Source organism: Canis lupus, chromosome 3, assembly GCF_048164855.1.
Source record: "Canis lupus baileyi chromosome 3, mCanLup2.hap1, whole genome shotgun sequence".
NCBI classification, from domain to species: Eukaryota; Metazoa; Chordata; class Mammalia; order Carnivora; family Canidae; genus Canis; species Canis lupus.
In genome coordinates, this window is record NC_132840.1 from 48735463 (window position 1) to 48760738 (window position 25276).

The following is a 25276-nucleotide window of genomic DNA, read 5'->3' on the forward strand; positions in this document are numbered from 1 at the left end:
AAGCCACTCCAAGTGCCCCCAGTATTCTTTTATCTTCATTATTTCCTTCTTTCTGCTTTCTTTGGGTTTAAGAAAAAGTTTAAGATGACTGAAAACTTCTTTCTTGACTAATATAAACAATTTAATGCTATAAATTTCTTTCTAAGGACTGCTTTAGCAGTATTCCACAAATACTCTGTTGTATTTTCATTTTAGTTCAGTGCAAAAAAATTTTTTTTAATGATTTTATTTACTTATGAGGACACACAGAGAGAGGCAGATATATAGGCAGAGGGAAAAGCAGGCTCCCTGTGGGGAACCTGAGGCAGGACTAGATCCCAGGATCATGCCCTGAGCCGAAGGCACATACTCAACCACTGAGCCACCCAGGCATCCCAGTCCAAAATATTTTCTAACTTCCATTTTTATTTCTTCTTTAATCAATGGAAGACTAAGAAGTCTGTTGTTCAATTTCCAAATACTTGGGAGATTTTCCACATTTCCTTCTCTAGCTGACTTCTTGTTTAATTCCTTTGTGGTGAGTAAACAGGCTGTATGATTTCAATCCTTATAAAACCTGTTTTATGGCCCAGAATATGGTATATCTGGTAAATGTTCTATGTGTAGGCCAAAAGAACGTGCGCTCTGCTGCTGCTGAATACACTGTTCCCTTAGGTCAATGTCCTTTAGGTCAAGTTGGTTGATAGTGTTGTTCTATCCATTACTGAGATAGGGCTGTTGAAATCTCCAACAGTCATTATGGATTTATGTATTTTCCTTGTAGTACTATCAGTTTTTGCTTTGTGCATTTTCAAGCTCTGCTATCGGATGCACATACACTTAAAATTCATGATGTCTTCTTGATGAACTGACTTTTTATCATATAAAATGTCCTTTTTTTTTGCCTGGTAATATTCCTCATTTTGAAGTTTTACTTTTGGTAACATCTGTATGGTATATCTTTTCCATCCTTTTATTTTTAGCTTAGTCTTTATATTTAAAGTGGGCTTCTTACAGAGAGCATCCAGTGGGTTCTGCCATTATCTATCTAATCAGACAATCTCTGTTTTAACTAGACTATTTAGACCATTTACATTTAATGTAGCGATTAGAATGATTTCATCTAACCCTACTATCTTGCTATTTGTCTTCTATTTGTCCCACAGGATTCTTTCTTACCTTTCCCCCATTTTTGAGTTCTTTTGTATTATAGTATTTTTTAGAGTGTTGTTTCTATAGATGGTGTGTTTTCTCCTGATAATGGGTCAAGTTCTTCTGCTTCCTTGTATACCCAGTAATGCAGTGGATGGCAGACACTGTCATTTTTATACTGTTGAGTACTAAACCTCATTGTGTTGCTTTTAAGAAGTTGGCCTTTGTTCTGGCATGCAGTTGTTATTTAATGAGCAGTCTGATCCTTCAAGAGTTGCTTTTAAGCTTGGTTAAGGTGCTTTACTCTAGGGCTAATTTAGCTTCAGCAGTAAAGCATAAGGTTTCTGAGGACACTACCCAATGTCTTATATGTTACAAGATCAGTCCACACTGGCCAGCAGGGTGTCACCTAGTCCTAAACCCATGTTTCAGGAATTGCTCAACCTACTAATTTCTGATAGTTTTCTTCCCTCCCCATGCAGTTTCACCCAATACATGTATTGATCGTTATTTGGCCAAGGACTTCAAGGGACCTCTTATAAAGAAACAAACTGTGGAGCTTTCTTTCTGTGAAGTTCCTTTTCTGGTACCCTGCTCTAGGACTTCTAGCCACCTTGGATTATCCAAACTTTGATTTATGACTCCTTAATTCAGCAGCACTATGAACTATGTTTGGGTCTCACCTCCCTGGACTTTGGAAACTGCTTTTGGGCAGTGAGTTAGGGATCACATCAATGTTACCCTTCTTTTAAGGATTATAGACCTTTGCTGACTATTGTCCAGGATCTGCAAATAGTAGTTTCACTTAGTTTCTAGTTTTCTAGTGGTCCATAATAAAAGGGTAGTTTTTATAGCAGCTAAACTTTCAAAGGCAGAAGAAGAGTCTCCCTTATGTCTTTTTTATTTTTATATATCTGGAATTGAATTTTTCAGTTTTATATAAGCTAGATCAGAACACAAGTCATCCTTACCTTTGTAGACTTCTCTAAGGGTTGATCATATTGTGCCTGCTGCATAACATCACTGACTATCATTTTAGCAATCTTCCAAGCTAGCTCTTCTTGGGCCTTAAAAAAAAAAAAAAAAATTCAAACTGTTGCTAATGGTAATTCATTAGAAAAAAATCAAGACTTACACTATCAGCGCTCTAAACACAAGTGTATATGCATATCATTTCTACTTATCTGGATAAGAAGCACATTCCATATATGAAGGGACTTGGACCACACTGTGGCTACACTAACATGCTGTTCACTCACTGTCTTCTAGGGTCAGCTACATGACTATTTTCATGTTAGATGAGCAAAACAAAAATTTTTCTTTTTCCACTCACATCTCTCAATGTACTTAACTGGTAAAAAAGCAATCCTCTTCTATAAACTTACAGTGAAGCAGCAAACATTTGAGCTTTTTGTTTCTAATGATGCTGCTGATTGATGGAAACTTTAAGGCATGCATATTTTTCAGTGGCCAGAGTCTCTGTACTAAAGATCCCGCACTGCCCCCACGAGGCAATTGTCAGATGTTAAAGAGGGACCACCCTTTCTTGTTACATCCTGGATAAGGGAGCAATGTGCCATGCCCTTTAAACATAGGAACTAAAGAAACAGAAAACTTGAAACCTTATTCAGACAAGGTGCCTATTTCTTTATTCCAAAGAAATAGGAATTTCTTTACACTAAAAGTAGAATTTACCTCATCAGTATTTCCTTGCACCCATTTCTTCATAGCTTGTGAGAACATAGATCCTAGTAAACAAAACCAGAATAGAATGTAGATTTCATGCAGTTTTACATTTAAAAAGTGCTCTTATTCAAAAGCTACCTTCAGAAATGGATATTCTTTTTTTATAATCTCATCTAAAAATCTAAAATATTAAGGAATATTACCATTAATCAAAACTGATTATCTTCATTAATAAGTATTTAACTTGCAAACACCATAGTTCAAAAGACTCTTGAAAGGCTGTTTGAGAGTTCGAGACTTTTCTTCTATTCTCTATTGTCTAGTGTTAGATTTTCAGCAAACATTAAGCGAGCAAAAGAAAACTATGACCAGAATTTAGTCTTAGATAAGAATCTAGTAATACATCAGGAGATATCAATCCACTTACTATATATCCAAACTTTTCATACCAGCTCCTATGCAAAAGGGCTTCCAGTAGAGTTATGCTGTTTCACACTCAATCTCTGCTTTGTATAAATTAGCTGGGTAAGAGCAGAGTTTTAAATAGCCATGTTCAGGGGTGCCTAGGTAGCTCAATGGTTGAGCGTCTGCCTTTGGATCAGGGTGTTATTCTGGGGTCCTGGGATCGAATCCCACATCAGGCTCCCCAGAGGGAGCCTGCTTCTCCCTCTGCCTCTTTCTCTGTGTCTCTCATGAATAATAAATAAAATCTGAAAAAGAAAAAAAAAATAGCCAAGCTCCATCCAAGCCATGGCACACCTCAACCTCCTAGGAGATACACAAAAGCCTATCTACTTCTGTACTCAGGTGCTGAGGAATCATCAAGACATAGGCTAACCACTTTTTCCATGAATGAAATACACAGCTTATCCTTCCATTAACATAAATAGGCTCCTGTCCTAACTCTGCTTTAAATCAAATGGTTGGTAGATTACTTCTTAGGCAAGAACCTGATTAATTCAATGACTGGACTAGAACTAAAAATAGCATTTATGAAAGAGACAAAACCTAGATCCTTTCCCTTAAGAATTTTCAATATTAGCTCAGTCTGAATACTGATCTAGTTAAATTTTGTAAGTAGTCAATAGGGGCCACAACATTACACGTTCTGCTTAAAGTTGCAAATGGCCGTTGAACTGCCCAGTGTGCTGCTCTTTCTTCAGGCTTACCCAAAGAGTCACACTGTTGACAGTTTCCTAATTGCTTAACATTCTCTCTTTCTTTTTTTTTTTTTTAATTTTTATTTATTTATGATAGTCACAGAGAGAGAAAGAGAGAGAGGCAGAGACACAGGCAGAGGGAGAAGCAGGCTCCATGCACCGGGAGCCCGACGTGGGATTCGATCCCGGGTCTCCAGGATCGCGCCCTGGGCCAAAGGCAGGCGCCAAACCGCTGTGCCACCCAGGGATCCCAACATTCTCTCTTTCTTAATAGCCACGTGTTTGACTCCTTTCTGTATGTCCTCTCTCCCCTTTAATATCAAACTTCTTTTTCCTTCAACAATATTTTCTTTGGGTTACCTCATCCCATCCTGTGGTTTTAACTTCCTTCAAAATGCAAATAATCAAAAACTTGTCTTGGGTGTTAAATTCATACTTACAAATTGTCCTAAGTTGTCTCAAACTTAATGTGTTCCAAACTGAGCTCATCTGTTCCTACCTACTCTTTTTCTTATATCCTCTATCCCAGAAATTAATTTAATCCTTTATTAAAAATTTGTATCATAAACTTTCACCCAGAGAACTCAGGTTAGAAAACTCAATCCACCTTCCTCATTTATTCTTTTTTTTTTTTTGTAAAGATATTTTTATTTTTTTTTAAAGATTTTATTTATTTATTCATGAGAGATACAGAGAGAGAGAGAGAGGTGGAGACACAGGCAGAGGAAGAAGCAGGCTCTATGCAGGGAGCCCGACGTGGGACTCGATCCCAGGTCTCCAGGATCAGGCCCTGGGCTGACAGCGGCACTAAACTGCTGAGCCACTGGGCTGCCCTCATTTATTCTTTATATGAAATCTGTCACCAAATTCCTCCTTGAATGCAGTCTCTTGAATTCCTCCCTGGAAGTCTTAAAAATCTGACCTTTTTTTTTTAAAAAAGGATTTTATTTATTCACTCATGACAGACACACACACAGAGAGAGGCAGAAGCACAAGCAGAGGGAGAAGCAGGCTCCACACAGGGAGCCTGACGTGGACTCGATGCCAGGTCTCCAGGATCATGTCCTGGGCTGAAGGCAGCACTAAACCACTGGGCCACCCAGGCTGCCCTGACCTTCTTTTTAATTTCTGCTACTACTACCTAGCTTCATGTCCTCTTCTTCTATCTACATTATTAGCTATTCCTACTACTTGACTGGTTTCTCTGATACCAATTCATTCCTGTATCACTGCCAGAAAAATGCATCTAGTTGGTACTCTGCTTAGATCACTAATGATGGGGCACCTGGCTGGCTCAGTCAGTGGAATGTGTGACTCTTAATCTCGGGGTTGTAAGCTCGAGCCCCATGTTAGGTAAAGAGATTACTTAAAAATAAAATCTAAGGGCACCTGGGTGGCTCAGTCAGTTAAGCATTCTGCCTTCAGCTCAGGTCACCATCCCAGGATCCTGGGAACAAGCCCCTTGTGGGCTCTCTCTGCTCAGCAGTAGCCTGCTTATCCCTCTCTCTGCCCCTCTCCCCTTCTTGTGTTCTCTCTCACTCATGATCTCACTTGCACGTTCTGTCTCAAATAAATAAATAATCTTAAAAAAAAAAATCCCTGATGCTTACATGACAGGAACCCAGGCTTCTTAATATGAAATGCAAGGGCTTTCCCATGTAAGTACAGTTTCATCAACCACTGCATCTAGGCACTAGGGACTGTCACTACAGGGACCACATGCTCACATCTTTTACAATTCCTTGTTATACTTTCTCCTAGATGATTTGAATGCAACTTTTTTTTTTTTTAAAGATTTATTTATTTTAGAGAGAGAACATGTGCACATGCATAAGACCGGGGGTGAGTGAGAGAGAATCTCTAGCAGACTCCCTACTGAGCATGGAGCCCAACTCAGGGCTTGATCTCACAATCCTGAGATCATGACCTGAGCCAAAATCAAGAATCAGATGCTTAAACAACTGAGCCACCCAAGCACCTCTGAATGTCACTTTTAAAGTTACTTTTCTTGCCCTGAAAGCAAAGTTCTCATACTCTCAGAAGCCTCTGATATACCCTTCTCAAAACTCAACTCTTTCCTCTATGCTATATCAGTATTTCAAAACCCAAATTGAAACTATAGATTAATAAATGATGAACATTCTTGCAGCTACCCTCAGCAGGGAAGGTGAGAAAGTAGAGCTGAATTGTCACAATGGTGTCTGAGCCAAAGTCCTGAGAGTGTTATTCATCTGCTGTGTGATCCTCTAACAAGTTAAAATTTCTCGGATCCTCAACTACTTCATTTGTAGAATAAGGAGGTAATATCCACAGAGGTTACTAGAAATCTCCATTATTTGGGATCTGAGAAGGCTTCAGGGTTCTGTGAGTATCCTCAGAAGAATAAAGTAATCTGGATAAAAAATCTTAGTGTCTGTGTCAGTCTAAAAAACAATACTTTTCTTAAATAAATATCCACAATCTTACCATCTATATATAATCTCTGCAGAAATTCCTCTAGATAAATTAATTAAATCAACAAATATTTAATGAACGCTTATCATGTGGCAGGCATAATTTTAGAATCAGGGAATATAGTGCCAAATAAGATAGATAAAATCCCTGCTCTCAGAGATGTGATATTATACTCATGGAAGAGAAACAGACTATAAACAAGTATGTGAATAAATCAGTAAGATAATATCAGACAGTAATAAAAAAAATGGTATGTTAGAGGTACAGATGAGCTGAGATCATGTAGGCTAGGAAGTCCTCTCTGAAGAGAGAATAGTTGTGGGGCACCCGGGTGGCTCAGTTGGTTAAGCGTCCTCCTTCAGCTCAGGTCATGATCTCAGGGTCCTAGGACTGAGCCCCATGTCAGGCTCCTTGCTCAGCGCAGGGTCTTCCTGTATCCCTCTTCCTTTGCCCTTCCCCACTGCTCCTGCATGCTGTCTCTCTCTCTCAAATAAATAAATAAATAAGATCTTAAAAAAATATTTTCTCTTTTGATGAGAGACTACTTGCCATGAGAAGGAGCACATGAAAGCCATGGCAGAGAGAACAGCAAGTGGAAAGGCCCTAACAGAGAAGGGACCTCAAAAAAAAGAATAAAGGAGATTCTAATTAGAGTCTAGTCCATGAAGCAGAGAGTGGTTCAAGACAAAGTGGTAGAGGCAGGGAACATTCCTAGGTCACAGCAGAGAGGTGATCCAAAGCTATGGGAAAAGAGATAGGCAGGTAATTAAGCAATAAAGCACATAGGGTAAGAAAATTCAAAAGGTAGAGGAAAAGTAAAAGGCATCTCCCTCTTCTCATCCTTAAACTATATGATCTGCTTTGTGTATCTTTCCAGGAAATGTATATGTATATTCTTCTAAAAACAACATACATAGATCACTTATGATATATTCTAACCAAAAGGTATAACTCACATCAAGACTTTAGGTAACAACTCCCAGTTTACAAGAAACACAGTGAGAAAGGAACAAGCTGAACAGTACAACTAGGAAAATCCAGAAGGTTGGGCATGTTATAGAATAATGACCCTGACAGGCTTACCAAGGCAGGGTCATAAAAGAGGGATGAAGTTAGATTAAAATAAACTCTGAGTACACCTTCTTAGTATCCTTAATAGATAGCGTCATCTCTGAGTAATGAATAAAATTTGCTAACTCCTACATTAGGTCATTTACTTCCCACAAAAATATGTGATTTAAAGACGTGTGGGGCAGCCCCGGTGGCACAGTGGTTTGGTGCCGGCTGCAGCCGGGGGTGTGATCCTGGAGTCCTGGGATCGAGTCCCACGTTGGGCTCCCTGCATGGAGCCTGCTTCTCCCTCTGTCTCTCTCTGTCTATAAATAAATAAATAAAATCTTAAAAAAAAAAAAAAAGACGTGTGGACAGCTAAAGGAAGCACTGGGATATACGGATGCATTTACTCAAACTGCAGAAACTACTATTACTTTATATAAGCATGTCTCGATTACATTAATAATCCAAGTAACTTGATGGATGAGTTTGCTGGTAGATATATAATCCTGTTGCCTCTACCTTCAAACACAACCCAAGTCTGACCATTCCTCCATTATCTAATTCACAACCATTATTATCATTCTTTACTGAGACCATGGCAAGAATGCTGTTTCCTTGCTTCTCCTCTTAAATTCCTACATCTTATTTTCCAAAGGGTCACCAAAGCCACACCTTTAAAACATTAATCACATTATGCTACTCCCTTGTTCCAACTTCCAACACTTTCAACTTCCTATCATGGTCTGTGATAACTCCTCCCACCTTACTTGCCTTCTACCATGCATCCCTTTGCTCACTCCTCTTCAGTCACACTGGTCTTGCTGTGGCTTGATCATGCTGGGCTCTTAAGCTTCAGGGATCGTTCCTGTTCCTTCTGCCAAGAATGCTCTTCCTGCAGATACGCCAGGGCTCACTCCCCCATTTTGCTCAGGTCTCTACTCAAAATGCTACTTTCTCAGTGAGACCTTTCCTGACAACCACTTTTTAAAAATTTTTTCATATATAAGTAGGCTTGATACCCAGCACGGAGCCCAACACGAGGCTTGAACTCACAACCTTGAGATCGAGACCTGGCTGAGATCAAGAGTCAGATGCTTAATTGACTGAGTCAACCAGGTGTTCCTCCTGAAAACCACTTTTTTGTCTTTTAAAGATTTTGTGTATTTATCTATTTTAGGGGGAGAGAGAAAGAGAGAGAGAGTGCGAGTGCAAGAGTGTGAGCAGGGAGGGGGTGGGGGAGAGGGAAAGGGAGAGAATCCTAACAGATTCCACGTTGAGTACAGAGCCCAATGTGGGGTTTGATCTTGAGATCATGACCTGAGCCAAAATCAAGAGTCAGATGCTAACCAAATGAGCCACCCAGGCACCCCTCACAACCACTTTAAGATAGAACTCTCCACTATTCTTATGTTTATATATATATAAACATACATACACACACACACACACACACACACAATATTTATCTGTTTACTGTCTCTTCCACAATACTGTGAGCTCCACAAGGGCTGGAAATTTCATTTTCTTCTCAGAATCTAGAACTGCAGATGCAAAGAGCAGGCACTCATATTTTAGAATGAATAAATGAAAAATATGAAGAGATTAAATAAACAAAATGAGCAAAGATAGTGTTTGGAAAAAAAGTTTTTTATGTAGCTACTAACTACATATCTTGACTCCTGTATTAAAAAAAAAAAAAATCCTGCAAGCACTCATTATCTATACTTTAGTAGTAGCACTTCTTCATGAAATATCAGAGAAGACAGACCAGCTTTTTAAAAAAATTAATGAGTGCAGAGATTCTCTTAATACTGGAGATGCCATTATCCTCACTGACAGAAGCTACCTGAGGACAACGTGGAGCCCTTCTTGGCCAATACCCTACAAAGGCTGTTTAGTACTTTTGCTCCAAGGCTACTAGTAACCTCTTCCTTGTATTCATGTTTCACCCAATAAAAGACACTACTAGACTCTAAGCTTAATGACAGGATCTCTATCTTCTAACCAGCCCAGTGAGTATGAGTACACAGAGGCACTAAAAACCTATTACTAAATGTTCTTTCAGTCTGTAAACTTTTCCCGATCATGTTCTTCAGACTTCTTTGGCAATATAAGGTGAAATAGGTAACAGGTCCCTTTTTGGTCTAAATTATTTCAACAATTGCTGCATCTTTAGCTTATTCTGTCAATGTATATCTGACCCAAAAGTAGGCTACTCATCAACATAAAGTGGTGTGATTCACTACTCGAACAGTTGCATTAAAAAATAAACATAATATGGGGCACCTGGCTAGCTCAGTCAGTAGAGGAGCATGCGACTCTTATTCTTAGGGTCATGATTTTAAGCCCAGGTAGAGTTTACTTAAAAAAATTTTTTAAATACACGTAACAGGAATGGAGTCCTATTAAATCCAATAAAGATTAACAATACCTCTTAATTTAAACACACTTACCAAGATGGAGCATTTTCTTTTTTAAAAAGTGTTTTTTAAAGGTTTTATTTATTTGAGAGAGAGCGAGAGAGCGAGAGAGAGAGAGCAAGCGATCACACAAGTAGTGGGAGAGGGAGAAGCATACTCCCCACTGAGCAGGGAACCCAACATGGGGTGATCTGATCCCAGGACCCTGGGATCATGACCTGAGTGGAAGGCAGACACTTAACTGAGCCACCCAGGCACCCCTCGAACATTTTCTTCTTAAAAAAGTTAGTATCTTTTACTCAAGACAATAGTGTCAATCCAATCACACTGAAAAATTTCTAGATCATAAGTGAATGGATCCACATTGGTTTCCAATTTTAGTATATGAGCTGCCGAAGCGAGCACTCCACATTGGTTTCCAAAAATCTTCCTGTGTCGACCAATTGTTTGGAAGCTGAAATCAGTCACAAATAATGTTCTTGTCAAAAAAGATTTCTGTGTTTAACTCTTACAGTTGAGTGAGCACTCTCCTGCTGGTTAAACAAAGGATTTGAATTTCAATCTACTAATATTTTTCACAAATATTTCATAATAACTTTCAATAAATTAGAGGAAATTTAACGAACTAAAGGGGCTCAAAATAAACATTAAGTCCAAGCTGGACTGGGTATTCACCATTTTAAATAAAAAGGTCATCCTTACATAAAGATGTGCTTTCTATAATGGTAATGCAACTTCACAAACTTTCATTCAGAAAGACTGCACAGAGATGCAACTACACACAGCCTTTGGAATCAGTTGTGATAGAAACATAAGGTGAGAGGTAAAGCAGTTATTTCATAAAATAAACTGTTTAAATCTTAAGTGACCCTTCATTTACAGTCAATGACTAACATAAGTGAAGGCCTTATGCAGAGTATAAAATTTTACACCACAAACCTTTTGATTTCTTTACATCAGGTTCAGGCTCAGATTCTCGGATGAACTGCCCCAAGTCACTTACTCTTCCAAATGTCATCTTCCTAAATAAGTACAAAAAGTAGAACATGATTTCTAACAAACAATTTTAAATTAAGAAAAGAAAAATTCCATTCTTAAGCATCTTATCTAAATCCAGAAAGCTAAAAATACAATTTATAGCTAGCTCATGTTATTCAGAGCAAAGCTTATTTCAAATAGAAAGTCCCCCAATGAAAACAAAATCTTTAATTCAATGTAATTTCATTCAAAATCCCAAAAAAGGTTTATGAAACATGATGGATAAAGACATATCTCACAATTCTAAAATTTATACACAAAAGAGAAAAAGTATAAGAACAGCCAAGATAGGTTTGTAAAAGAGATAAAAAGGTAGGAACTTGCCCTGGATCAAAATATGTATTATAAAGCTGGAGTAATTATATGTGATAATTACATTTGCTATAAAGCTATAATAATATAAAACAAAGTTAAAAGGCAAAGAACACAGTAAAAGATCTTAACAGACATTACTAATTAATAATATTAAAAAAATACAGAATCCTACCAAGTCACTAAGAAATCATCCAACAGAAAAACGTAAAAAGGAGACAGTCAATTCATAGAAGAAAAAACTGAATAAAATGCCAAAAGAAACTTAATCTCATGAGTAGTAGTCCAGATTGGTAAAAACAAACAAACAAACAAACAAACAAACATGTAATGTTACTTACTATCAATATAAAGATGTGGAGAAAATTAGTATCTATATTAATGAGGGATAAGAATGCATAATATATAGATACTTTTAAAGGTAAGTTGGTAAGATCTATTAAAATTTAAAATCTGCTTCTTGGTACAAGAAGTATATAAAAGGAAATCTTTTGCTATACTGTTTATAATAGTGAAGAATTGCAAACAACTTAAATACTCATCAATACCAAAAGGGCTAAATAGTGGCCACGGTTATGAGCTATAATTAGTATTATACAGGGAATGCTACAACATGGTTAAAATGAGGTAAATCAGTATAGACTAGCAAAGAAAAATCTCCAAAACTCACTGCAAAGAAAAGCACAAGATACTGAATACAGTGTGATATCAATTACATAAAAATAAGCAAACAAAAATACATACTATATCAGTGATTATCCTGAGTAGGAAAGGGAAAGAATGAGCATTGATGTGTGACCAAAGGGGACATTAGCCTTATCTATCAATTTTTATAAGAGATTAATGTATTTGTAATTAAAAGTAGGTTAAAAAAAAAACACAACTCTGTATGCCCATATATTATTTCACCTCGGGCAGAGTGGGTCTTATTTTAGGGCTATTGCTCCTAGTAGGCCATCATTTCACATGTGGTTGCAATACACTGATAGATACAATTTTGTCTGCCTTGAGAAAAATTTCAGGAAGATGCCAAAACAAACATTGAGAACTATCTTTAAAGATGAAGAAAAGTCATTATTTCTCTACTTCTGACCCATTTTACACATTATTTGTTAAAATATATTTAATTTACACACACAAAGAACTTACAGAAGTAAACGATCTTGGAACTGACAGATTGTCTTAAGTTAGGTTTTAAGTAAATGAACCAACCATCCCCTAATAAATATAATCTTTGTAATTAAATAATTTATGCTTATTGTCCACCATTTCCTAAAAGAAAAGATAAAGATTACAAATTACAACACTGACTCAGCTGAAGTGGCTTCCTAAAGGCAGTGTGGTCAAACAGCCCTTTATTTATACCTGAGTACTTTTCAGGATTCCTTGGTCTCCCAAAGTATCACTGCTACTTTCTGATAAAATCAATTAGCTAAACATGTTGAAATCACTTTTTTATGGTGTTATCAGGACTGGGGTTGGGGTTGGGTACGGTAATCAAGAAGTTACACAGGTTTATAGGTTCATCAGCCATCTTTAGGGAAGAGGAAGTGATTTTATGATTTGATCTGTGGTAAAGGTTGGCAAGTGGCATATGCTATGAACTGACTGATGTCTTTTTGTAATAGGATAAACCCAATTCTTAAATATAGAGAAATAACTTTATTATTTTCAAGTATTAGTTATATAGTCCATAAAAAATGGTGCTGGCATCTTTGTACTTTTAGTTTTGCTTTTAAAGATAGAGACTTTGAAATAGCTAACATATGAACCAAATGACATATGCAAGAGATACAACCTACAACATATATAAACATGACATAACTCAGCCTTGTACAGTGTGGTGGACTGATGATGGTAATGGTATTTATGGAGTGTTTACTAGATACCTGGAAAGGTTTGGAATGCTTTTTATGTACCTCATTTAATCCCCTAAGTAACCCAATGAAGTAGTAATACCATCTTCATTTTGGAGATTAAAAAACAGACACAGAGGTTGAGTAGTTTGCTAATAAGTGGTTGAGACAAGATTAAAACCCAAAAGTCACTCCTGAGCTTCCACTCTTAATTGTGGTCTACTGGATATGATATATAGTAGTGCTGGGTATATAACAGTAGATTAAAAACATGTTTTTTTTTTTTTTTTTAAAAAAAACATGTTTTAAATTAAAAAATATAAGATGCAGGTTGCCTGGGTGGCTCAGATGGTTGGGCATCTGCTTTTGGTTCAGATCATGATCCCAGGGTCCTGGGACTGAGCCCCACATTGGGCTCCCTGCTCAGCGAGGAGTCTGTTGCTCCCTCTCCGTCTGTTCCTCTCCCTGCTTGTGCACGCGCTCTCGCTCAAATGAATAAGAATCTTAAAAATAAGTAAATAAATAAAAGATGCAAAATTCAGCAGACCTGTAAAAATCCTAGACGTTAGTTAAGCTTACCCTGCATACGTCCGCTGATACAAAGATTCTGGATCCAGACTTGCAGCGTCCACAATTATCGCTTCATCAAAATTTTTCAGAATTTTAACACTGGCTTTTTTCATACTGGACTACAACAGAAATTGTAAAATTAATAGTCTGTTATTTGGGAATCAAAAAGTCCTGGGTTTGGAAAATGACAGATATGTACAAAATCTTCAGTATTTGAAATATACGTAATTCTCATTCAACCCTATCATTACAGAGATGCTGAACAGCAATGATTCTAAAATGTAACCTCAAAATATAACCATGGGAGGAAAGCACAGTATTACAATATACAATATATGCATTTAATGCCATATGTTTGTTTTCTTAATGATCTAAGTTCCAACAAATGTGGTATCCTCACAGGCATTACATTCCCAAATGTGCAAGACTGCCATCCACCCAGGCATATACAGCTTAGCTAACTTTTATAGAGTCACATGAGGCCATGTGACAAAAGAGAAAGTAAAGAAAACTTTCTAAAATGACAAGCTAGATGAGCGTAGTAAGTTCCCCTCTAGCATGTCATCTCCCACTCCTCATCCCACAAAAAAAGCAAGTCAGAATTGATATTTCTACGAAATACCAGAGCCATGGGTTTTCCCAGATACTCTACTTCTAAAAATTCAATTACAGACAGATGCAGTTCCACAAAATGACTAATATATAAGATTATTATTCACTGTAGCATTGTTTAAAATAACAAAAGATGAGAACATGCTTAATGTCCATGATAAGGTATAGGTTAAATTAATAAAATAAAAATTGGACGCTTATAGAACACACTCTCATCTACAGTGTGTGTGTGGGGGTCTCTTTACGTGCCAACGGTAAATAATTAAAAAGAAAGAGGCACCAGCATAAAGAAGGTAGAATAGTTCTTTGAGGCTACTGTTAACTGAGATACCAAACCAGACATCACAAGAAAAGAAAACTAAAGATCAATATTTCTTCTAAGTATAGATGCAAAATCCTAACAAAACATTAGCAAACAAACCCAGCAACATATAAAAATAATTATATACCATGATCAGGTGAGATTTATCCCAGAAATGAAAGGTTGGTTTAACATCTGATAATCGATTAAAGTACTACACCATATCAACTGAGTAAAAACCAAAACCCACATGACCATCTCAATCGATACAGAAAATTTTTGACAAAATCCAACACCATTTCATGATAAAAAAAAAAAATTAGAAATAGTGGGAAATAGCTTGATAAAAAGCATTTATGAAAAATCCATCCATACCTAACATATTAAAAGATGAAAAACTCAGGGGACGCCTGGGTGGCTCAGTGCTTGAGCATCTGCCTCAGGGTGTGACCCCGGGTCTGGGGATCGAGACCCACACACTGAACCCCCTGTGAGGAGCCTGCTTCTCCCTCTGCCTGTGTCTCTGCCCTCTCTCTCTGCGTCTCTCATGAATAAATAAATAATTGTAAAACAAAATACAACAAAACAAAACTGAAAGCTTTCTTCATGAGGTCAGGAATAAAACAAAGATGCTCACTTTCACCACTTCCATTCAACACCATACTGCAAGTTTTAGCCCAACCTATCAGGCAACACAAAGAAATAAAAGGCATTCAAAGTGGACAGGAAGAAGAAAACTATTTCTATTAGCAGATGACATGATCTTATATATAGAAAATCCTAAAGAATCCACAAGAAAACTATTAGAGTTAACAAATGAATTTAGTAAAAGCTGAAGTACAAGATCAACACAAAGTTGTACTTCTATGCATTACCAATGAAGAATAAGAATATGAAATTAAGAAAATAATTCTATTTATAATAGCATCAAGAAGAATGAAATACTCAGGAAAAAATGACCCTGAGTAGGTATAAGACTTGTACACTGAAACCTACAAAACAACAATGAAAGAAATTAAAGATAGCTTAAATAAATGGGATAACATCCCATTGTTCATGGACTGAAAGACGACTTAATATTGTCAAAATGGCAATATATCCCAAGGAATCTACAGATACAACGTAAATTCAATCCTAAAATTTGTATGCAATTTCAAGGGACCCAGAATAGCCAAAATAATCTTACAACTGAAAAAAAGCTGGAGGACACACAGTTCCTGATATTCAAATTTACAAAGCTGCAGTAACTTTCTCAATAAATGGTTTGGGACAACTAGATATTCACATGCAAAAAAAAAAAAGTTGGACCTTAGTTCAAACAACATGCAAACTAATTCAAAATGGATCAAAGGCCTAAAACTCAGAAGAACACACAGGTGGGCATGGGGAGTGATTGTTAATGTTCCATTTGCGAGGTTTCCATTTGGGATGATGAAAAAGTCTGGAACCAGACAGTGGTAATGGTTGCACTACACTGTGAATATACTAAATGTCACTGAATTAGAGACTTTATAACAGTTAACTTTATGTTAGGGGAATTTTTCTTTAATTAAAAAAAACTATATCCACTTACAATGAAAATACGAGCACAAGAAAAAAAATTCCATTTATAATAGCACCAAAAAGAATAAAATATTTATCTATTTATCTCTTTTTAAAAATAAAATACTTAGAATAAATTGAAGAAATACAAAACGGACACTTGAAAACCACAAAATGCTACTGGAAGAAATTAAAGATCTGAATAAAATTAAAGGCATCCTATGTTCATGGGTCAGAATATTTAATACCGTTAAGATGGCAATATATCCCAAACTGATTTAGGGAGTCAATGCACTCTGTATCAGAATCCTGGCTGGTGTCTTCAGAGAAGCTGACAAACTGATCTTTAAATGCATCTGAAAACTCAAGAGACCTCAAAAAGTCAAAACAATCTTAAAAAAGAACTAAGTTGGAAGACTCCTGCTTCCTTCTTGACTTCAACACTTGTTACCCAAGCAGGAGTAATTAAGACAGAGTTAAACAGTTATCATTCGACCTAACAATTCTACTTCTAGATATATACACAAGAGAAATGAAAATCTATATCCACACAAAAACTTGTACAGGAGCATTATTCGTAATAGCCAAAAGAGAGAATCAACCCAAATGTCCCTCAACTGATGCATAAACAAGATGTGATGTTTGTACAATGGAATACTTGGCCATAAAAAGGAATAAAGTTCTGGGGAGCCTGGGTGGCTCAGTCGGTTGGGCAACTGACTCTTGATTTTGGCTCAAGTCATGATCTCAGGGTCCTAGATCAGGCCCTGCTTTGGGCTCCCTGCTCAGGGGGAGTCTGCTTCTCCCTCTCTCTCTCTCTGTCCCTCCCCCTGGCTCATGCTCTCTCTCTCTCTCTCAAATGAAAGATCTTTTAAAAAACCAACAACAAAAAACAACAAAAAAAGGAATAAAGTTCTGATATATGCTAAACATGGATGAACCTTGAAAACAGTATGCTAAGTGAAAGAAGCCTGTCGCAAAAGACCACACATCATATGGTTCCAATTATATGAAATGTTCAGAATAGGCAAGTCTATAGAGACAGTAAGTAGATTAGCAGCCGCCTAGGGCTGGAGGAATGGTGGATTTGGAGGGTATTAGTTAAAGGACACAGTTTCTTCCTTAGGTAAAAAACTTTTTAAATTGGCTGTGGTAACAGTTAAGCAACTCTATGAATGTACTAAAACCACTGAATTATGTAACATAAATGGGTGAACTGTATGGTATGTGAATTAGATCTTAATAAAGGTGTACCAAAAAAGAAAGGGAAAAGCATATTCAGAATGATTTCAATTATATAACTCAACAGGTAACATTAAACCATCAAAAGTCAGGATGGTAGCTATCTTGGCAGGAGGACAGTGACTATTAGAGGGCAAAGAGAGTTCAGGATATACTGGTAATATAATATTTCTTTTTTTTAAATTTTTATTTATTTATGATAGTCACACAGAGAGAGAGAGAGAGAGAGGCAGAGACACAGGCAGAGGGAGAAGCAGGCTCCATGCACCGGGAGCCTGACGTGGGATTGGATCCCGGGTCTCCAGGATCGCGCCCTGGGCCAAAGGCATGTGCTAAACCGCTGCGCCACCCAGGGATCCCAATATAATATTTCTTGATCTGGATGCTGGATATACAGGTTAAGTCTGTTTATGAAAATTCTTCAAGCTATATATAGTTATGTTATATAGAGTTTTCTGTATATTATACTTCAACCAAAAATGTAAAACTGTATTTATGGTTAGCATCTAGACCTTTTGAGTGCTTAAAAAACAACAAAACGTTCTAGCCTATATCAAAAAACAAAAGTCAACCACATTCAGCAGGTCACCTCCTATCTAATCTAAATAGGAGGAAAATGTACGGAGTCTTGTTGATGATAATAAATAGTACTGTCTTATAAATTAAGAAAATTTATAAGGCTCCGTGTCAAAAAAACTCAAGTATTATTTATTTACATGTCAACAGTGTGATGGGAAAATAATTATGCTACATTATGGGGAAGAACACTAGACAGGGATTATGTTCTGGCTCTACATTTACTGTGTGACTTTAATAAAATTAGTTAACTTCTTAATACTTCCTCAGATCTCTTCTCTTGGGGACATTTCACTCAGTTTTGGGGAGCATCAGATAAGGTTTGATACATGAAAGCACTCCAAAAAGACACAAAAGATTAAGGAAATGTACAATGGCACTACAGTTCAAAATGAAACCAAAAGCTCTTTGATTTAATACAATATTAAGAAAGAATTATTAAGAATTATTCTAGGGGTGCCTGGGTGGTACAGCTGGTTAAGTACCTGCCTCTTGGTTTCGGCTCAGGTTGTGATCTCAGGAAAGTAAGATCCAGTATGCTCCACTCTGTGTGGAGTCTGCTTGGGGTTCTCTCTCCCTCAGCCTATCCTTCCCACTTGTGCTCATGCTCTAAGAAATAAATAAATAAATCCTTAAAAAAGCAGAGGGGGAATTATTCTATAAAGCTCCCAAATGTAGTTACTAAAATTTCTCAAATAATTACACAAAGAGCTCTTCAGAGGCTATAAATGCATGTCATATAACTTGATTATTGAAAGCACAGCTGGAGTGTCAAGCAGAATAATGGCCTGAATGAAACAGCACAATACCTTACAATATACTATTATATCATCACAGATATTTTGATTAAAGCATATAGTAAGTAGGCCAAATTTATTTTCTTTGTTTCTCCTACAATGAAAACTTCCAAACAGAATCTGTTACTGATACTTGAAGGAAAGGATCTGTAGACCTTTCTCCTGCATGGCAGAGGCTAACTGGTCGATACCTGAGAGGCCGAGATGTCGGAACCACCTGGGTGAGAATCATCAGGAGGGCCAGCAGAGCCATGAGCAATCAGTGAAACATTTCCCCCCAGAAATTCGTCTCCTCGAACCGAATGGATGAGGTCATTCAAATACTTATAATAAAGATTGCTGGACAAGAAGCCAGGCAAAAAGACCTGAAAGAGAGGACAAGCATTATTTTATTTTATTTTTTTGACAAGCATTATTTTAAAGTTGAAATCAAATACAACTAAAACTTCATTTGAAAACAGAATTTTACCCACAATTCTACCAGCTAGCACAAATTATTTTACTTTCCCTTGTTACACTCCAAGTATTAACTTCTTGTGTAGTTTATATTGTCACTAAAATTAGGAGTACAGGGGATCCCTGGGTGGCTCAGCGGTTTAGTGCCAGCCTTCAGCCCAGGGCGTGATCCTGGAGTCCTGGAATCGAGCCCCGCATCGAGCTCGCTGCATGGAGCCTGCTTCTCCCTCTGCCTGTGTCTCTGCCTCTCTCTCTCTCTCTCTCTCTCATGAATAAATAAATAAAATCTTTAAAGAAAAATAAAATTATGAGTACAATTTATAGCTTTATTCCCCCCCCCAAAAATGCTTGTCATAAAGCTATTACATAGACTTGGAGAGATCAGAGTTCTTAGAGACCAGAAAATATGCAGGGAGTGAATCTAATCTCAAACTAGATTTCTGATTATAAATATTGAAGTCTTTGTATATAAATTTATTTTTTTTACCTTTGAAATGATTTCCTTAGGATAAATTATGAGGTGTGATCATGCAGTTAAACAGCATCAATGTTTTAAAAGCTTTGACAGATATGGCCACTTTACCCTTCAGAAGGATGCTGTCAATTTGTATCATTGGCAATATATCAAGGTATCTGTTTTGACATAGGCTTTGCAACAATGGATTGCGTTTTTTCAAATTATTGTTAAATTAGTATCTAATGATATATGGGTGTTTTTATTTACATTTAAAAATTATTAATGATGCTAAGTTCCCATGTTTATTACTGGCATTTCCTATTAGCAACTTTTCCTTCATAGCAGTTAGCACATGATTATAAATAGTCTATGTTTAACATGTGCCTTCTTTACAGACAAGAGCTACAGGAGGGCAGAAACCATGTTTCTTCTGTTTACCACTGAAATACTAATACCTAGCACAGAAATTTTCAAAGTATTGATGAACAAATCATTCAGGTCTTTTTCTCATTTATCTAATTGATAATATTCTTAAAATTAGTCTAAGTTCTTTATATTATACATTATTTTATAAGAAATATTTCCACATTCTGTTTTTCTCTGTATTTTAAGAAGTTTATTTTTTTTTAAAGATTTTATTTATTTATTCATAAGAGAGAGAGAGAGAGAGAGAGAGAGAGAGAGAGGCAGGCAGAGACTCAGGCAGAAGGAGAAGTCCATGCAGGGAGCCCGATGTGGGACTCGATCCCGGGACTCCAGGATCACGCTCTGGGCCAAAGGCAGGCACTAAATCACTGAGCCACCCAGGGATCCCCCAGAAGTTTACATTCTTTATACAATAAAGATTTGGAACTTTTCCTTGGAGATCAGAAAGATTTTAATTTAAATCAGGAAAAAAATTTTTATCCCTGGGCACTAGCTGATACTCTATTTAGTTTGCCATTAGCTTTTTAGTGATTTGATTTTTATATGTAATTTTTCCATGTTCCTGAAATTCAGTTTTTATGTGTGGCATTATTTAATAGCACTTACTGGACCCTTTTTCACCAAGATACACATGACATACATAAGCGACATAACCTCATGGGCTTATCCTGGGCTCTGTGGATTCCTAGTAAGACCTACTCTAGTTTATTTGAAGAATAAGTCATTCATAAATTCTAACACCTTACTATTAATAAGCTATTAGTGATACCCCACAAGTTTTGATACACAAAACTAGTATTCTAACCCCGTTGATAGATACTGATGAATTATTTGGATCATTCCTAAGCTAAATGCCCAATACTGCTAATCTAATTATTTTTGAAAATGTAATAATAACAGCAGTAATAATGGCCATTAACATTCAATGTTTACCATGTGTTAGACATAATGCTAATATAAGAACTTTATACGTCTAACTTCATTATCCTTAAAGTAACTCTTAGGTAAGTATCCACATTATTTCCATTTTATAGATGCGGAAAATGGGCATTAAAGAATTTCAGTATCTGCCTGAGGTCACTCAGCCTATGAAGTTAATTAATACATACCAAGTCAGACTCAAAGCCTCTGCTCTTAATCACTATGCTTCACTGCTTCAATTTTCCCTGTTTTGTTACATTTATTTTTTTTCCTGTGTTAGGTTTTCTGGGTTTTACCCAGAAAGAAGTAAAAACTTCTTGCAGTTTAATATTCTTGAAGTTCTTAGTTACCTTCTCCATGGTTGTCCAGGCCTGACGTAACGGAGTTGTGAAACAGTTAGGGAGTGGCCCACCTTCCCTGCAGATATTGGATTCAATTTCTAATCGTACAACATCATCAAATCCAAGGGGATGTGTGGCTTGGAGGGAGAAGTACCTATGATACAAAGACAGCAAAAATAAAACTAATGTCCTAGCCAGTACAAGCAACTTTTGGTACTGACTCTTTTATGAGGCCACTTGATTCAGCCTGCAGACCTAGGCCTCGAGACCTGGCTCATGCTGGCCATGCTGCAACCTTTATTCCCACAACCCCAAAGGTATCTGAGTCAACTTGCTACCTTCTTATCTCCTTCTATCTTCCTTAGTTCTTGTTTAAGATTTCTTAAGAGTCAGGTTACAGCTGAGACAAAGAAATCAATCAATCACACACATTTGATGGGCACCTATCCTCTGTTTAGCACTTGGGAGATAGAAATAGAGTTAAAAGAGGGTAAGACACAGTTATGCTGGAAAGGGAGCAGAAAAGATCTCTGCATAGAACACCATGAGAACACACCCTATAACCAGGAGGCACAGGTAATATACATGCAGGAATTCAAAATACAGTAATACGGAAAGTGAAGTAGATGGATTTGATGTATTTGGACAGAATAACACAACTTGATGAAGCCTGGGTGTAGAAAGGAAAAGGAGTAACCAAAGACACCTCAAAGATATCTAACTTCTTAAGATATAATGCAAAACTAGTGTTTTTTTGTTTTTGTTTTGCAAACCTAGTGTTTTGGTAAGCTGATTTATAAAGTAGATACAAAAGAAAAGGGGGATTAAAAGCAAAATATATATGTATGTTCTCTTCCAAGCATACTAGGGACTTCTAAATCTTGTCTAAGATATAAATGCAGAAAGACTGATGAGGAACGATTGTGACTGTATGTACATAACATACATAAGATACAAAAACAAATTGGGTTGGGGCGCCTGGGTGGCTCAGTCAGTTGAACATCTGACTCTTGATTTTGGCTCAGATCATGATCTCAAGGTTGTGGGATGGAGCCTTAGGATGGGTCCACAATCAGTGGGGAATCTGCCTGATTCTCAACTCTTTCTGTCTCCTCTGCCTCTCCCCTGCCTCACACTCACTCACTCACTCTCTCAAATGGAATAAAAAACAAAACAAAACAAACAAAAAACTAGGATCAGTGCAGTCAAATGTGACACAATGAACTTGACAAAATGACAGCCAGTGGGATGCCATATGGTGATCTTCATTTAAAAATGGCTCCCAACGTGAAAATGGGATCCAGTGGGAAAACAGGGTCTCTGCTCTGGGTGGCTACTGAACTCCAGCCAGGAGCTTACTACTACTGCCACTCTTCTGTTCCAGCATAAAAAAAATATATATGTATTTTTTGTTATTACTCTTTTCTTAACAAATAGTCTCCCATCTTATAACAAATAAGTAAGTTGGTAAATACTCTTCCATGATTCGAATTTTGGGGCACCCCAGACCAAATTTCTAAATGTAAACACTTGCTATTTTAACATCCATGTAACAATGTTCCTTATATAATATTTTCCACAAATAGATTATACAAATAAACACTGGACAAACATTAAGAATTGCATTCCAGCCCAAGTTCTGCCACTAACTTGCCCTGTGACCTTGAGAAATCAATACCTCATTGGGCCTTTGTTTTCTCACCTGCATAATGGGAAAATCAGACTAGATCTCTAATCTGGCTCCATCAGCATCATCTTGGGTATCTTCTAAATATAAAGATTCCTGGGTCATACCTCAAATGTGCTGAATCAGAATCTCTTAGAGAGGAGGGCTGGAAACCTATTTTTAACAAACTCCCAGGTGGTTCTTACGCAGACAGCCCAGCATGAACCTGCAGAGCAATGCTCAGGAACCACTGACCTAGATGCTCTCAGCTCTCTTGCAAACCCTAACATCCCACAGACTTTCCTCTACTGTCAAGTTATCCTCCCAGCAATTGCTTGTAGATACAAATAGCACATGACTTTTCTTAACAGAGTAAGAAAAATTAAATGAATAGAGTAACTCATATCACTCAACTGACCAGATGTTTTCAGTTCTGTTCACTGTAAGATTTTGCCATCTTCTCATTTTCAGTGAAGACCAATGAAAAACACTTATTCACTGAGTATTAACCTGGCTGCGTAGATCTGCATCAGAAAATATGATGCACTCATTCATAGATACTTAAGACCCTTTACAATATATTCTGATTAGTTTCATCTTCCTCCTATATTCCCTACCCAAGTTTTATTTACCCAAACTCAGATTTTCTGAAAGTGCCACATTCCCGTTTCTCTGACTTTGCTTGTGCCAATGTCTCTGCCTAGAATGTTCTTTTCCACCTTCTATGGCTAGCAAAATTTAATTCATTACTCAGGATCCAATTCAAATGTTTCTTCTGAGAAACGCTCCCTGAACTCCACCACCACCATCTTTCTTGCCACACACAAACCTCCTGTTCCCCCATCAAAGACATTTATTCTGAGAATCCTAAAACTTTATACACACTGTATGAAAAGCAGATTTATGATACTCCCTATGAGCTCCTTGACAGCAAAGACTGGATTTGTTCATCTTTACTTCCAAAATACACATCAAGGGATCCCTGGGTGGCGCAGCGGTTTGGCGCCTGCCTTTGGCTCGGGGCACGATCCTGGAGGCCTGGGATCGAATCCCACGTCGGGCTCCCTGCATGGAGCCTGCTTCTCCCTCTGCCTGTGTATCTGCCTCTCTGTCTCTCTCTGTGTAACTATCACGAATAAATAAATAAAATCTTTAAAAAAAAAAAAAAAAAAAAAAACAAAATACACATCAAATACTCAGTATTTGCCAAATGCTGAAAAATCAATAAAACTCACTTGTCATATAAAATCATGGCATCGTTCTGTGCCTCCTGTCCATCATACTGGCCCTTTTTGGCAGCAAGTTGAGACTGGAAGTTATCTGCTGCCAACCAGAACTGTAAGATATTCACTGCATCCTCTTTTTCCATGTACTAGGAAGGAAAAATACAAAAGAAAAGAAAAAAAGATGATAAACAGATTTCTCTAACCATCTCTAATCCATAAGCCCAACCATTAAAAATACAGGACATACACAAAAAACAAAAACAGATCCACTTGTTCAGTTAATGTCAGTCAGCACCTTGCAGTTGCTTTTGAGACTGAAAAGTTTAAAAACCATTGTTGTAGAGGAAAAACTCAAAGAACTAACAAAAAAAAAAACACCACCCTGCTGGATACAACTTAAGTGAACTGGAATAAGAATCACAGTAAAGATGATCAGTGGGCCCTTGCTGGCTAACATACAAAAAGTAAAGCAACCAGACCGAATCTTTTATATCTGATCATTTCCATCACTCCACGCAGCCACAGTAACCTGAACGAATGTGGACTTAAACTTACAGCAAAGAGAGGGAGTGAGACAGCAAATCAACCAAAAGTTCTATTCCTGGGAGAGGCAGAGGGCAAGTGTGTATAGAAGTTATGCTCTGTGAACCTGGAACCTGGTATATCCACTTCTCTCTACTTAATAGTCATAGTATTTCATTTACCGAAACCTAACAAATATCATCAAGCTAAACTGTGTATAGGCCTCAAAGAGATTAATCTACTCATTGCTTGAGAAATCCTATCAAGTGGCTAAAGTAAAAGCAATGATAGAAGGAAAAAATTTACTACTTTCCTTTCCTCTTCTGAAGTCTGGTCTGCAAATATGTGCGCACTGGAATCAAGTATCAAACCTGTGGTTTTAAAACAGCTCCAGATAATTAAAAATACGCATTCTCCTATAAGCAGAAGTTTAGTTAAATTTTCAAAATTGGTTATTTTACACTGAATTCTCATATTCTCTTTAACCTAATATGCTGTTAAAGTACTC

General features: G+C 37.1%; 1 protein-coding gene across 4 annotated transcripts in view; it reads right to left on the minus strand.

The window, feature by feature from the left end:
- AKAP10 (A-kinase anchoring protein 10) overlaps positions 1–25276 on the minus strand; it is an 85633-nt gene that overhangs the window by 9047 nt on the left and 51310 nt on the right. For 3 of the 4 annotated variants that reach the window (XM_072820966.1, XM_072820967.1, XM_072820965.1), the window contains 7 exons: positions 24256–24392; positions 21364–21508; positions 18945–19118; positions 13693–13802; positions 10847–10929; positions 2827–2879; positions 2103–2198 (listed from right to left, as the gene is read on the minus strand). In XM_072820966.1, the coding sequence (XP_072677067.1) occupies positions 2103–2198; positions 2827–2879; positions 10847–10929; positions 13693–13802; positions 18945–19118; positions 21364–21508; positions 24256–24392 (798 nt within the window). The remainder of the gene's footprint in view (positions 1–2102; positions 2199–2826; positions 2880–10846; positions 10930–13692; positions 13803–18944; positions 19119–21363; positions 21509–24255; positions 24393–25276) is intronic. The other variant, XM_072820968.1, reaches the window with a different exon arrangement.